The sequence below is a fragment of the Phocoena phocoena genome, chromosome 16 (genome assembly GCF_963924675.1).
Source record: "Phocoena phocoena chromosome 16, mPhoPho1.1, whole genome shotgun sequence".
In the NCBI taxonomy this organism is placed as follows: Eukaryota; Metazoa; Chordata; class Mammalia; order Artiodactyla; family Phocoenidae; genus Phocoena; species Phocoena phocoena.
The window spans coordinates 27,583,077-27,597,900 of record NC_089234.1 but is presented as its reverse complement, the minus strand read 5'-3'; the positions used below and the strand labels follow the sequence as shown (position 1 = coordinate 27,597,900).

Sequence of the window (14,824 nt, the reverse complement as noted above, 5' to 3'; positions counted from 1 at the left end):
CTGCCAGAAAGCAGCAGCGCCATCCCATCTCTCCAGCAGGCGGATGTGTCCAGACCATCACCTCCAATAAAGCCTCTGGGCTCTCGTTGCTAGTAAGAGAGTAAACTGTCCCCTGAGCCTGCTTCCTGAGACAGGACAAATCAGCCCTTTCCTGCTGGGGATTTAGTAAGACTTCACCATTACTGAAAATGACAGCGCTCCAGGGATGGAGGGCAAGCGGCGGGGGCGGGGGGGGGGTGACCTGGGAGGGGGCTCACCAAGATGGGTGCAGGAATTCCCCTTCCTCCACCAAGCACTGCCTTCTGTGGCCATTCCAGAGCTGAAGCCCTCTTGCTGGGTGTTCACTGAGTATCGATTCAGTCTGCAAGCAATTTTAATATTTCTTCAGGGACTTTCCAGCAACAGCACAAGTCATTAATTCACCCTCCCAAATTGCTTATTCAATAGCAGGAACATGGCTCCTGAATAAAGTCCCAGAATTTATGTGACTCGCACGAGTCAGGAGGTCAAACAACTGTTATGGAGCGAAGTTAAAAATCCAAATAAAATATTGACACTTTTTGGGGGAGGGGGAGTAAAGGTATTTAAAATAGGTTTTTGTTGCAATGCCCCCAGGATAAAGAATGGAAGGAGACTGAAGACAAGTTGGAGTTTATAAAATCAATGGAATTTATCGCACATCTACTTGGCATTTAATAATTCTCTCATTTCCACAGTCCCCCACCCCCACCCCATCCTGGCCATAGACAGAGAGATACACAGGTATACAAATGCACATTTATGTACATCAGTATTGGTGCACGGACCAATATAGAAATGCAGGGGCTTCCCTGGTGGCGTAGTGGTTGCGAGTCCGCCTGCCGATGCAGGGGACACGGGTTCGTGCCCCGGTCCGGGAAGATCCCACATGCCACGGAGCGGCTGGGCCCGTGAGCCATGGCCGCTGCCCCTGCGTGTCTGGAGCCTGTGCTCTGCAACGGGAGAGGCCACAGCAGTGAGAGGCCCGCGTACTGCAAAAAAAAAAAAAAAAAAAAAAAAAAAAAAAATATAGAAATGCAGTTGTGATGTGAGCATCTGAAACACCTCGGGAAGGGAACAGTGATGAGTGAGGAATCATGTATGACTGTGGCTTACAGATTTGAAAGGCATAACTGGGCAGAAATTCACGAGGGGACTTTTGACAAATATATCCAGTATTATAAATCTTGAATCAATGCATTAGAGCAGACATGAATATAAAGATACACTAGTCATAGAAATAGTTTCTAGAAACTGAGAAACACGTCTGTATTCAGTATTGCCACACTATCGTGTACACGATTTGGAAAGTAGATAGATAGATAGATATAGAGAATTTAGAAAATCTATCCCCCAAACCTACCAATGTATATAAAATACAGTGAAACCATAGTCACTCAACCTAAAATTGAGGTTAACACAGACATGATGCTTACCAAATACAGCTACGGCACGTGCACAGGAGAGGGCAGGCATGTTTAGAATCACAGCTACATGCAATCTCTGTTCATTGTCTACATATACATTTGCACAGTTGTCCAGATCATGGATGTGAAAAGACTGAAAGAAAAAAATTGTTTATGCCCAAATAGGTAATAAACACAAAGAAATATTAATATAGAAATTTCCAGAAGAGGTAACATGGTTCAGCCTACAGACATTGGAGTCACAGACCCAAAGTCTGGCTCCAGTGCTATTAAGCACATGACCTTGGACAAGTTGCTTAGCCTCTCTGTTGTCTCCTTAGTAAAATAGAGAACACCCCTATCTGATAGAGTTGTAGTTAGGATTTGGATGAGAAAATGCATTTGTTATAACACCTGTCATAGAATGAATATGAAATAAATGATAGTTATTACTTTTACTATTTTTACATGCAACTCTTCTATTCAGACGCAGTTTCTCATAGATTCTACCATCTGTTCTTGTTACGACTGACTTATTCTACCCAGTGGTTAGCAACATGGGTTCTGGAGTCAGGCTCCTAGGTTTAAATCCTAGTTCTGATACTTAACAGCTGTGTGACCTTAGGCAAGTTACTCAACTTCTCTGAACCTCAGCTTCCACTTCTGTAGAACAGGGATAATAGTCTTCATAAGAAGTTGTGAAAAATAAATAATCCATGTAAAGTACCTTGCAGAGTTCCTTGGCACATACTGAACATATATTAGTTCACTATGTCCCTTAAGATTGTTATTATTATTAATAGTAATAACATTGACTTGCTATTCAACAAATACTTTTTAAGTACCTATATTATGCCAGGCCCTGTTGCTAGGTGCAGGAAATACAATGGTGAGAAAAATAACCATGACATGTGCGCTTGCAGAGCTCAGAGTCCAGGGAAGGACTCACTGTGAATTGAGTAAGCAAGAAAACAGGTTTCAGCTCTGTGCTGGACCGTAAGTGGAAGAGGGGAACAGAGAGAAATAGATTGGAAAACCAGGGCGGAGCCAGATTGGGAAAGATTCTGAAGGCCAGGCTGAGGAATTTTGAATTTATCCTGTAGGTAATAGGAAGCAATTGTAGGCTTTAGCCACATCGCATTCTTTCAGGAACAGACACAGAGAGACGGATGGATTGTTTTTGAATACTGGAGCAAGAAGGTGGGAGGTGGGAAGGGCCAGAGGCAGGGAGGCCAGGCAGCCGCTAGCAGGCCCCAGCCTGGCTGCTGCTGAGGACCCCTTCCCTCCAGGCTCCCTTCTGCTTGCAGAGGGAGATGTACCTGTGGAGGGAAGGGGAGAATGGACAGGGAGGACTTGTCCCAGCAATGAGTCTATAGCAGTACCACTTTCCTCATCATATTAGGCAGTCTTCTAGCCTCTGAACCATGGGGTGGACAGCTGGTAGACCCCAGCTCTAGCCCAGAAGCCCTGACAGATGAGGGCAGGGCTGGTGGCGAGAGGAGCTAGTCCGGTCACGCTCTGGGCTTGGCATGCACCACAGACTGGTTTCCAAATGGTTAGTTAAACACATTGCCCCTTAATTTTTAAACCTATGCATATCTTGAATTTAAATCAATCCATATGCTTACCATTCATCATATAAACCATCACTATTGCCCCCTTGGGCCAGCCCCATGGCCCATCTAGCCTGGTAAATTGTATCTGGCCTGGGATCCCAGGGACACGTGGTAGAAGGATTATCATCCTCGGTGCCAGTCTTAGAAGGCTAAACTGATGCAGAAAGTATTCCTGGTATCTAAGGAACCCACTGGAAATCTGTCAGCCTGGAAGGTACCAAAAACTATCTTGAAATTATTTTTATTTGTGGCTTATAGTTTAGTTTCCACAGAGGAACTGAGAGCCTCTTGAATTTTGGTAACTGTGTCAGATAGAGTTAGGGTTAGCAGACGGGGGTTGTGGGTTGATAGAATATGAGGAAGGAACCTTCTGTAACTCACTAAGACATTCTCCCAACCCTCTCAAGGATGGTTTTCTTACCCCCTGGCTTAAGCTAGTTTTCTCAAATATTAGAGAGTTTAAGAGTAATCTGTAGTTTGCTTAACTACAGATTCCTGGGCCCCACTAAAAATTCTAATGCAGAAGGTCTGAAGGGGGCTCCAGGGCTTTGCATGTTAGCATGCACCCCAGGGGATTCTAATGCAAGTGGCTCAAGGACAGTAGTTTTTTTTTTTAACATCTTTATTGGGGTATAATTGCTTTACAATGGTGTGTTAGTTTCTGCTTTATAACAACGTGAATCAGTTATACATATGTTCCCATATCTCTTCCCTCTTGCGTCTCCCTCCCTCCCACCCTCCCTATCCCACCCCAAGGACAGTAGTTTGAGGACACCTTTCTGTAAACTTTTAGGTAGGACTGTCATCTCTTAGAGCTCAGTTATGACCTCTGAGAAGCAACAAAAGAGACAGAAACTCTTGACATGTTTGGGGGGAACCCTGGTAACCTCGGAACCTGTGTATTCCAGTTATATCCTGCTACCGCCAGAATGGAAGGTCCTGCCCATAGCCTCCCCTCATCGGCAGCCATTCTCACGCACAGAACCCTGCCTGCCATATGGTCAGTTGTCCAAACTGAAACCCATGAGTGGGCGTGGGCAAGCAACTCTAAACTCTGCACAAAACGTAGAGCCGGGGCCTAGGAAAACAGTGCATGTGAATCACTTCCGGGCTGCCAGGGGGGAAGGCTGGGTGGCTGCTGCTTCCTTTCGGTTCCTGTGGGGACGAGGTGGTAAATTACTGTTCTTTAGTCCTTGGGATGTACAGAGGGGAGATTTCAGTTCCTTAGAGTTCTCAGGAGTAGGGAGAGGTAGGAACCATTTTGGGAAGAAGGAAAATTTTCCTGAATAATCTATGAGACCTCACTTGAGGTTCTGCCATGAAAAGTCTCCAGCTGTTTTTATAGCTCTGATTTGCCTCAGGGCAGAGCCAGGGACACCGTGCCTGACTAGGCAGCTCTCAAAGGCCTGAGTTAAAGCAATTACCTGCATTCTTGTGTAAAATATCCTTTGCTGAGGCAAATATCATTTTGTCCTCTTGAATGATCCAGCCTATAATACTCAGGCAGCCGGAAGTCACTGGCAGAGGCACCTCCCACCATCCTCTTGTTTAATGGGCAGTGGGGCCAGCTAGTCTGAAACGTTCTCCACCTTGGAGTTCCTTTGATTTACTCAAATCAAGAAAGACTTTCCTGGACTTCCCCGGTGGCTCACTGGTTAAGAATCCGCCTGCCAATGCAGGGGACGCGGGTTTGAGCCCTGGCGGGGGAAGATCCCACATGCCTCGGAGCAACTAAGCCTGTGCACCACGACTACTGAAGGCCGTGTCCCTAGAACCCGTGCCAACGCAATGCGAAGCCCAAGCACCGCAATGAAGAGTAGCCCCCCGCTCGCCTCAACTAGAGAAAGCCCTTGTGCAGCAATGAAGACCCAATGCAGCCAAAAGTAAATAAATAAAAAAAAAAACTTTCCCCATACCAGAGATTAAGTATTTTCTGCAAAGACTCTAGAAGTAGGCAATTTAAACTGATTCATACACGTATACAACACATGTATGTTAATACTTGACTTCTTGCCCCAAAGACTCTTTGAGCAAACCGGTGATATGACTGGGCCTGAGGCCAGCCTGCTAGGAAGTAATTCCAAAGTGGAGAAGGCAGTCTGTTCTAGGCAGCTGGACAGGATTTCATGGGGACATGCTTGGAGATCCCACGTGGATATCGCGCTGTCAGCAGCTGGTTCCAGCAGGTGGTATACTCCCATTTTATAGAAGGGAATGCTGAAGCTCAGGGAGCCCCTTATCCTTTGTTTCTCAGAACACAATAGAGCAAGAGAATAGAACCATAGAATACTGGAGTTTGGATTCTGGGCTTTTGGGTATCTCTCTCCTGGAGGCAGTGTGGTTTCCTGGTTAAGGGTATGGGCCCTCGGATTAGTCTGCCTGAATGCAAACCCCAGATTGTCCGTTTCTCAAATGGGTGACTTTAGGCAATTTATCATATGTTTTATCTGCAAAATGTGTCGTTGGGAGGATTAAATGAACTATTTGTTTGAAGCGCTTAGGACATTGCCTAGCTCATAGTAAGTCCTCAGTAGACAATAGTTTTTTATTATTGGAGCCTCCGCTAAGGAAGCACTGCTTCTAGAAATCCTGACCAGCCTAGGCCTGGAAATGCTGCCACCTGACTCCCTCCAAGGTGAGCTGTCTGAGGTCACCTCAATGCTCATAGGACCTCTTCTTGTCTCCACCTCAGGGGGAGTTTTTGCACACCATTTATTATCATATAATATAGTGCAATATAATATCATACATAACATAACATAATATGATGGGTAGGTTAACCTGGAAACCCTGAGGCGGACAGTGGATGGATGGATAGATGAATAGATACATTTGTACTAAGTATACATACATTATATCATTCTATTGATTTGTAAAAAGTTCCCGGTCTGCCTGGCTGTAATGAGATTTTTGAACTTTGCGTGGCGATCAATGAGAGGAATATTATTGGCCTGGAGAATTGATATACCTGCTCTCAGTGGCTTGTTCTGCTCCCAGGCTGCCCCGGCCCCCCAGGTGTACGATTCCAGCAGACACTTAACCTTTTTTACAGTGTCATCAGGCTAAAAGGAATCTAATAGTGACACAGGACTTGTGCTCAGCACTCTGCCACTATTGCTTTCCTGTCACAAATAATTTATAGCCTTCTATTTCCATCCCCGAGCCTGCACCCCAGCCCTGCCTCCCACTTTCCCCCAGCTCCCAGGAATCAATAAGCTCACACAGCCACAGTGGGACTTCAGGGTGCAAAGAGACAGACAGACAAAGGGAAGGGAGACACAGAGAGGGGCAGAGACAGACAAGAAGGGGAGAGAGAGAATGAAACACAGAGGAAGGATGAAAGGAGGAGGAAGGAGAGGAGCGGGGGAGGAAGGGGGGGAAAACCAGAAGAGGAGTGAAGACTCACCCCAGCGCTTTCTTAGAATTGAGAGTGCCTCAGTTTCTTCATGAGTTTAACAAATTGTTAATAGGAGACTCAATACATGCTTTCATGCTGACTCACAGAGCTGACGAGACTGTTTTGATCTCCAGCATGGTGGGGAGCAGAGACCTCTGGGGAATTTAACCAAAGAGGGAGTGACTTCACCTGCCTTGTCATCCTTTACTCTAAAGCTCTGCCACAGCCCCCTGGCATCTCTTAGGTCCTGAGGGAGCTGCTGCTCATACTGTCTATGGATCCTTCCCAGTGCCCCCAGGCAGAGGTCCCCAGTCTGTCTTCCCGAGAGTCTCTGATGCATCTCTTTTGGGGTCAGGTTATGACACCTGCTGCTGCTGTTTCCTGTCTTCTCAGTGCTCTTCCCAGGGTCCCTGAAGCAGCTGCATTGACCAGGCTGGGGCATATGGCCTGAGAGGCCTCCTTATCTGCACCTGGCTCAGCCCCTCCATAGAATGCAGCCAGTCCTGGGGATCACCCATAGGAATAATAATACTAGGAGTTATTATTATAGCTAGCACTTATTGAGCCAAGCATCGTACTAATCATTTTACATGAATTATCATATTTAATTCTCACAACAGTCCTACAAAACAAATGGTCATGAAGAGCCTAGGGGCAAGACGGGAATAAAGACGCAGACCTACTAGAGGATGGACTCAAGTATGGGGGAGGGGAAGGGTAAGCTGTGACAAAGTGAGAGAGTGGCATGGACATATATACATTACCAGATGTAAAATAGATAGCTAGTGGGAAGCAGCCGCATAGCACAGGGAGATCAGCTCTGTGCTTTGTGACCACCTAGAGGGGTGGGATAAGGAGGGTGGGAGGGAGGGAGATGCAAGAGGGAAGAGATATGGGAACATATGTATATGTATAACTGATTCACTTTGTTATAAAGCAGAAACTAACACCATTTTAAAGCAATTATACTCCAATAAAGATGTTAAAAAAAAAAAGTATCAGAGCTGGGACTCAGACTCAGGCAGACTGAGCCCAGAGCCCATCCCCATCTTGCCTTTGCTCTTCTCATACTCCTGTGAGTGTGAGGTTCTAAGTGCCTGCAAGGCAAAGCCTAGGAGGTTCTCTGGAAAGGTGGAGGTGGGGGGAGAAAGAGTGTCCCTGTCAAGGAAAGCATGCTGGAAGGAGAAGTGGGGAGCAGGCACCCTCGCAGGGCAGTCTTTCTGTGGAAATGGGAAATGGCACCTCCAACCCCTGGTAAATGGGCCCAGGGCTCCTGACTGTAGCCCCGCAAGGATGCATGTGCGGGAACTTGACTCTCCAGGCCAAACCTGTGGGGTGCCGTGGTGGCCACAGATGTGTCTGGCTGTCTTTTGGGGCCAAGAATGAAAAAGAATTAGAGAAAGAGGAGGAGGAACAGGGGGCAATAGGACCAGGCAGTCACACAAAGCAACCTCTTTATCCTTTTAACCCTTAGTGATATTCCTATTAGTCAGTGGGTTTGTGTATGGGACGCAGGAGGGCAATGGGTGACCATAACGTTTCCACAATCCCGGTTCTTAAACTCCCTGAGATCACCGTTGGGGACTGGTGAGCGTCCACCTCCTGGGGGGCATGGACGGACACCAAGAGCATTAGTAACTCACAGCAGGCACCCTGCCCAGCTCCTCTCCCATGCACCACCAAGCCGCTGTCAGGAAGTAGTGATTTTCCATCACTTGCTACCTCAGCTAAAACTGCACCAGCGCCCCAGGGGTCAGAGGCTGTGGGTAACAAAGACAGCAGCTCCACAAGGCCGTCCAGTCGTCTGTCTCACCCAGCCTCAGTCTTGGGGTTCCCTCAGTCCAGAGCCCAGAGTCCACCAGCCCTCAAGTCAGAGCCACCCACAGGCCCACTGAGATCCCAGAAGCCTTTGGCTGCAATGAATTAGGAGCAGCTGCTCTGAGCTGCTCAGCCTCCTTCTAGACTTTTCGTGTAGACCAGTCTACACTGCCCTTAGCGACTGTCATGTCTTTCTCATGGTGATCATGCTCCAGACCCAGAAGCTTTGGGCCACCTCACCACGTGCCATCTCTCGCTGCCTCGTCCCCGTGGCCGCCATTCCGTTCTCCCCTTGTTCTGTCTTGTCTGGCAATCACCCACTTTCTCTCAGGCAACTCCAGCCTCTCCCTCTTCACCAGTTCTTTCTCCTCAGCCTACAGACTTATCCAGGTCCTTCCTCCCCTGAACAGCCTTCCCTCCACTTAGCTGCCACTTCCATCCTCAGCTTCCACACTTTTCTCTCCTTTCTACACACTTCTGAAGCAATAGTCTACATTCACTGCCTCCCTCTCCTGCTGTCTGCTCACTAACCTCTTTTTATCTGGCTCCTGCCTCAGTTGCTTTGTTGAGGCCGCTCTCCCAAGGTCACTAGTGGTCACCAAAATTCCCAAATCTGTGCCTCTTCTTATTCCCAATTCCCTTCAATCTTTATGTCACCATGGTTGCTATGGATTACGTTCTCCTTCTGGAAATGTGCTTCTCTGTTGACTTAGCTAAAACTCCCTGATCCTGGTTCTGCCATTTCCTGTGTGACCAACTCTGACCCTTGTGTAAGGTCAGGTTCTTTTCCTCAGCCTCTGATAGTAGATGTTCTCCAGGGTCTGCTCTTTAGGCCTCTCATCCCAACCAACACTTCCTTCCTTGATAATCTCCTAAATCCATATCTACTCTGCCGGCTGGTGCACGGCCATCCACCTGGACACTCACCTACCTCCTCAAATGCTCACGTCAAGGACCAACCAGTCACCTCCCTGCATCCCTCTTCCTGACAGTGGGACAAACCACCAGCCTTCCAGTTACACAGAACTGGGGTTTTAGAGCCATGGTTGACTCCATTTAGTTGCCAAATCCACCTTACAAATTCTTCCTTCTCTTTTTTTTTTTTTTTTCTTTTGGCCACGACGTGAGGCTTGTTGGACGTGAGTTCCCCGAGCAGGGATCGATCGAAACTGGGCCCTTGGCAGTGAAAGCATGGAGTCCTACCCACTGGACTGTTAGGGAATTCCCTTTTTTTTTTTTCTTCCTTCTCTTTTCTGAGGCCAGCTACCTATGGCCTTGTGCCTGTCAATTGCTTTACCTGCATCGGTTTGCACATGTCTCCTTTAGTTTAAAAATCACTCATGGCTTGAGATTCTGTAAACCTAGTTCCTATATACTGGGGGAAGTCTGACAAAGTAACAAAAAGCACACATTTTAAATACTGAATTCCAACTCTGCCCTAGCTGGCAATGTGATCTTGAATAAGCTTTTTTTTTTTTTTTTTTTTTTAGTTGTGGCCAATGGAGGCTACTCCTTGTTGTGGTGCCTGGGCCTCTCATTGCGGTGGCTTCTTTTGTTGTGGAGCACAGGCTCTAGGTGCACAGGTTTCAGTAGTTGTGGCACATGGGCCTAGTTGCTCCGCGGCATGTGGGATCTTCCCGGACCAGGGCTTGAACCCGTGTCCCCTGCATTGGCAGGCAGACTCTCAACCACTGCGCCACCAGGGAAACCCTTGAGTAAGCTCTTTAACCTCTGTCAGCTTTGGTTTTCAGTCTGCAAAACAAGGATAATAGTAATGCTTTGGAGGTTGTTGTGAGAATTCACAGTAGTATATATATTTACAGTAATATAAATTGCATATAACGTTGGCATATAATAGATGCTTGATAAGTGGAAAATTGCTAGTATCATCATTACTTCCAAGTTTTCAGCCTTATTTCCTCTTACTCCCTTACATCCCTCCACCGTTCCTGGCCTAGGCATTAGCCCCTAACCCAGCGTGACCACTCGGCTCCTGTGCTCTGCTTCTACCCTCCTCCAGCATCCGCTTCTAATGCCCTCTTCTCCACTTCTTTGTTCATCTTAGAATCATATTGGGTTTTTTTTTACTGGGGAAAGAGACCTTAGAGATTCTGTAGTCTAACCTCTTTACTTTATAGCTGAAGAAACTGAGGCCCAGAAAAGGAGAACGATGAGGCCAAGGCTATGTGGCCACTTAGTGGAAGACTCGGGGCCTCAGCCATGAAGCCCAGTGACTTTTCCACTATCCTCTGTACCTCTGGCTCCTATACATGTGTGTGTATATATATTCAGCCTTACTCTGCTTTGAGGATCTACATCAAGTTCCACCTCCTCAGTGACTTCTTTCCCATTTCCCCCACCTGCAAGGGGGGTGACTTCTCCCCCACATCCTCCTGGCACTTACTGCCTGGCCCCCTCTGGGTTACTTAGCTTTCTCGGGGTGTGTCCCCTCCCTGCCCAACTTCATTCCCGGCCCTGGGAGGCAGTGAGTGTTCCAGTCCACGCACGGCTTGTGACTCACCTGGCTGGTTGTCTCACACTCCTCTCTGCAGGGAGAGCAGCGCCTCCAGAAAAGTGGCTTCCAACGGCACCTGACTGACCAGTGGGTGGAGGAGAGTGTTCCTTGGTCCTGGCCCTGGGTTTGGTCTTTTGTGTCGCTGAGCCCTGCGTCCTTGGATCACTAACAATCCCCAGCCCTGGGACGTTTGATCTGGATTCCCCCCACTCCACCCCAACGGAGTACGTAGGGAAGGTACTAGGCTTTTCACCTAGTCTGGTAAAGAAGGTGTGATCCAAGTAAGGCCTCTGAGAAGGAGGCCAGCGGGCCAGCGAGCTCGGCAGGGACAGGGCTTTGACAGGTTTGAGAGCCCTAAGCGGGCTCAAGGAGCTGCTCAGGGCCTGACACCTGGCAGAGGAACCAGTACTGTGTTGGAGTCCTGGAGATGAAAGGATTACCTGCGACCCGGCCCTTTCCCTGGCTACTTCTCTTTAGCTCAGGAAATGGGGAAATCTCACCCCTTCTCTCAGCTCTGGAGGACTGTGATACGGTCCCAATAGGAAAGCCAGCTCCAGAATGATCTCCAGACTCCTCTTGGGAGGAGATGTGTGTGGTTGAGGAGGGAAGGATGGACAGCAAGTCACCAGGGCAGCCCCCACTCCCAGAAACGGGAAGGATGCCGTGCTCCACTCGCTCTGCTGCCCGATCCTTGCTACCAAACATCAAGGTGCAATTCACGAATCACACAGCAGGACAGAATGCAGACTGTCTCTGCCCAGGGCTGTACGAGGCTGGATCACAGAGCCAACAGGAGGGCAAGCTCCTGCCTTGCAGCAGTCAGAGAGGGCAGGGGTGCAGGGAGCAGATGGGTGAGGAGGGAGCTGAACTCAGGGGAGCGCCTCTGCAGTACTGGGCTGCAGGTGACCAGGGCAGGAGAGGGCACGTGATGTGTGATGCTGTTGTCATGCTGTCGCAGGATCATCCGGACCAAAGTTCAGCAGCCTTTCCACCCAACGCCGGATGGAGCCGGGACCGGAGTGACTGCCCCTGGCCACACCATCGGTAAGAGGGCTCAGGGAAGGGGGGAAGCTGATCCCCCTGAGACCTGGGAAAAGCAGCTCTGCCCGTGGAAAATGCCCACCTGTCTGAGGTCCAAGGGCCGTGCTCTCCCTGGGCTCCTAGAGGCTCGGGATCTTCCTGGGAGACTAGCTCACGAGGACTGCTCTCTGCCTCCTGTGAGCATCTCCTCAGAGCTGCCTTGCCTTTTCAGTCTGTGTGTCTGTCTCCCTCCCTCTATTCCCTCTAACTTTCCTTCTCTTTCCCATGCTCCTTCTTCTCCATCTTTTGTTCCCTGTCCCTCTGTCATATCTACTTGCTTACTCCATTTTTTGTTTTTTTAATTTTTAAGATTCTCCTCTTCTCTTCTCCCCTCCTCTGCCTTCTCCTCTCCTCTTCCTTCCTCTCCTGTCTGTCCATATGGCCCTGGACCTGTTCCTCTGTCTCTCTCCCTCCCTCCTTACGACTTCTCTCCTCTGTTTGTCTCTCTCATCCGCTCAGTGACTGTCTGCCCCTCTCCAACCTCCTCGTTTATTGACCCTCGCTCACAGCCTCACAGAGACATGACCCAGGTCCACCAGAACACCTGCTAACAGCCCCCATCCCCCACACACACTATCTTCCCTTTGGCCCAAGGGCGCTTGGTGCTGCTGAAGCCATAGATAAGGTCCGGGGCTTTAGGGGCTGGGATGTGGTTAAACTTCTCCTGCTGCCCCTCTTGGCAGCTGTCCCCTCTCTCTTGACCAGCAGGAAGTAGAAAGCACTGGTCCCAGCCCCCCTGGAGTTGGCAGGAGTGCTGTTTACTAGGCCTGCGTTACAGCATGTGCTGGGAGGGAGGGTTGGGCCAGGCTGTACCTGAGCTGATCACCGCAGAGTGAATGTGTTCACTACTCTGTGCTCTGAAGGAGAAATGAGGAGCTTCTCAAGTGATTTCAAGACCAGGAGCAACTGGGGGAGAGGAGCTCCACACTCCCGGGGAATATCAGGACCATTCTTGTGTCTCTAAGAGACTCAGATAGACCTTAGAAAGCCACACTCTAAATCAGGACTGGGAAAGACTCCACCCAGGAGACTAGAAACAATGGCCTGGGGTTTGTTTAGAAGGATTTGTCCGGCCGGGGATCAGATAGGATGAGCTGTGCACGGAGGCATCCTAGGAGCTGTGCTCTCTGCATGACCGCTGAGTCGCTTTCTAGGTTGAGTCAGCTTTTGCTGTTGGCTGAACCCACATACTCAGGGAGTGGGTTCAATCTATAGTGAGTGAAATCTCTAGGTCTGCAGAGAAGGCCTGGGGTTGACTGGTCCCCACTCAATCCAGGGTGGACAGCAGTGAATAGCCTAAATTGTATGTAGCAATGTGTTCCCGCTTAAACCTCAGAGGAAGGAGGGGACTATGGGCTCCCCATCCCTCCTCATTTCCTCTGCTTCTCTCTGCCCCCAGCCTTGGGGCTTTGGCCTGCGATCACAACTGCTATCCTGATGGCATTTCCTCCTTACTCTCGTCCAGTTCCCAGTACGGCCTCCCCTCCTGTTTCCAGCACCTCCAATGATCCAGTGGGATCCTACTCCATCAATGGGATCCTGGGGATCCCTCGCTCCAATGGCGAGAAGAGGAAACGTGATGAAGGTAGGGAGGAGGGAAGAGGCTTGGCTTCCCCTGTGCATGCTTTTGTCCTTGGACTCAGAGCTCCGGTTTCGGCCTAGCCTTGCAGCTGCTCTGCTGTGAGATCAGTTTTAGTAGCAAAGCCTGGGTCCCCCACTACCCTGCTGGCTCCTGGAGAGAGGGAGGCGGGCTGCTGCTGGGGCCATCAGTTTCACCATCTGCTCAGCAGCCCCGACTGCCTCACCTTCCGCTGGGATTCATCCCGAACATCCCGGTGGGATGCCAGGAGGGAAGGCACGAGCCATGGACTATGGGAAGGTTTTGGAGGTTGGGGGACAGCTGGTCTCTGACCTGGGGATGAAAAGCCAACCTGACTTGTCCTCCTCTGATCTCAGCCCATCAGGAGATGGGGGAGTGTTGTCATGCGCAGCTGACCCTTGTGTCCTTTCTCTGTAACACGTGGACCCTGTGCCCATTCAGACCACTTGGGGAGCTGGGCATGGGCCCTCTCTGCTCTTCTCTATGGGAGGAGACATCCCCCAGGCTCCTCTCTGGCCCTTCCCCTCATTCCCTGTAATTCCTCGGGTGCAGCTAGCTGTTAGGCAGGGAGTTAAAGGGTGAGGAGATGAAGAGGAGGAGCAGGGAAAGGAATTCAGAAGAGAGAGTGGTGGAGATGAACTTGGAAGAAGGTGTTCTTCAAATATTATGACATTAAGGGTCCCTTGGTGACCATCTGGTTCTCTTTTTTTTTTTGCGGTACGCGGACCTCTCACTGTTGTGGCCTCTCCCGTTGCGGAGCACAGGCTCCGGACGCGCAGGCTCAGCGGCCATGGCTCACGGGCCCAGCCGCTCCGCGGCATGTGGGATCCTCCCGGACCGGGGCACGAACCCGTGTCCCCTGCATCGGCAGGCGGACTCTCAACCACTGCGTCACCAGGGAAGCCCCATCTGGTTCTCTTTTGATGCCTGAGGCCAGGGCGCGGGGCTGGCAGGCCCAGACAAAGGGAGACACCAGTGTCTGGAGCCTGCTTCCTGCCCTGATCTTATGGTCCCTGCTGGGGAGACAGTAACTTCCTGGTCTAGGAAGGGCATATGATTTTAAGGGTATCTCCCATGAAATAGACAGAACCCTCTGAATATGAACATAGGGGGGTGACCAAATATCCCATTAGTCCAGACAGTCCCAATTTATGCCTTTGTCTCTGCGTCTTGGCCAGTCAGCGTCTCCTTTTTCTCTCAAAAATGTCCTGTTTGGACAGTAAATCATGTGGTCATCCCAAGCGCAGACAAGCCCTTGATTGGGGCAGCTCTAGAGGGTAAGGAACAGAGAAAAGAGACAAAGCTGAGATTCCCAAGACCCAGGCTGAGGGAAAAGAGAGTGCGAGAGCCCCGGCCTCCAGCAGAAAGGACAGC

At 49.7% G+C, this 14,824-nt stretch overlaps 1 protein-coding gene across 5 annotated transcripts in view; it reads left to right on the top strand.

Moving 5' to 3' along the window:
• Positions 1-14,824, top strand: part of PAX2 (paired box 2) — an 83,434-nt gene that overhangs the window by 25,594 nt on the left and 43,016 nt on the right. For all 5 annotated transcript variants that reach the window (XM_065894908.1, XM_065894906.1, XM_065894909.1 and 2 more), the window contains 2 exons: positions 11,729-11,814; positions 13,316-13,435. In XM_065894908.1, coding sequence (XP_065750980.1) covers positions 11,729-11,814; positions 13,316-13,435 — 206 coding nt within the window. The remainder of the gene's footprint in view (positions 1-11,728; positions 11,815-13,315; positions 13,436-14,824) is intronic.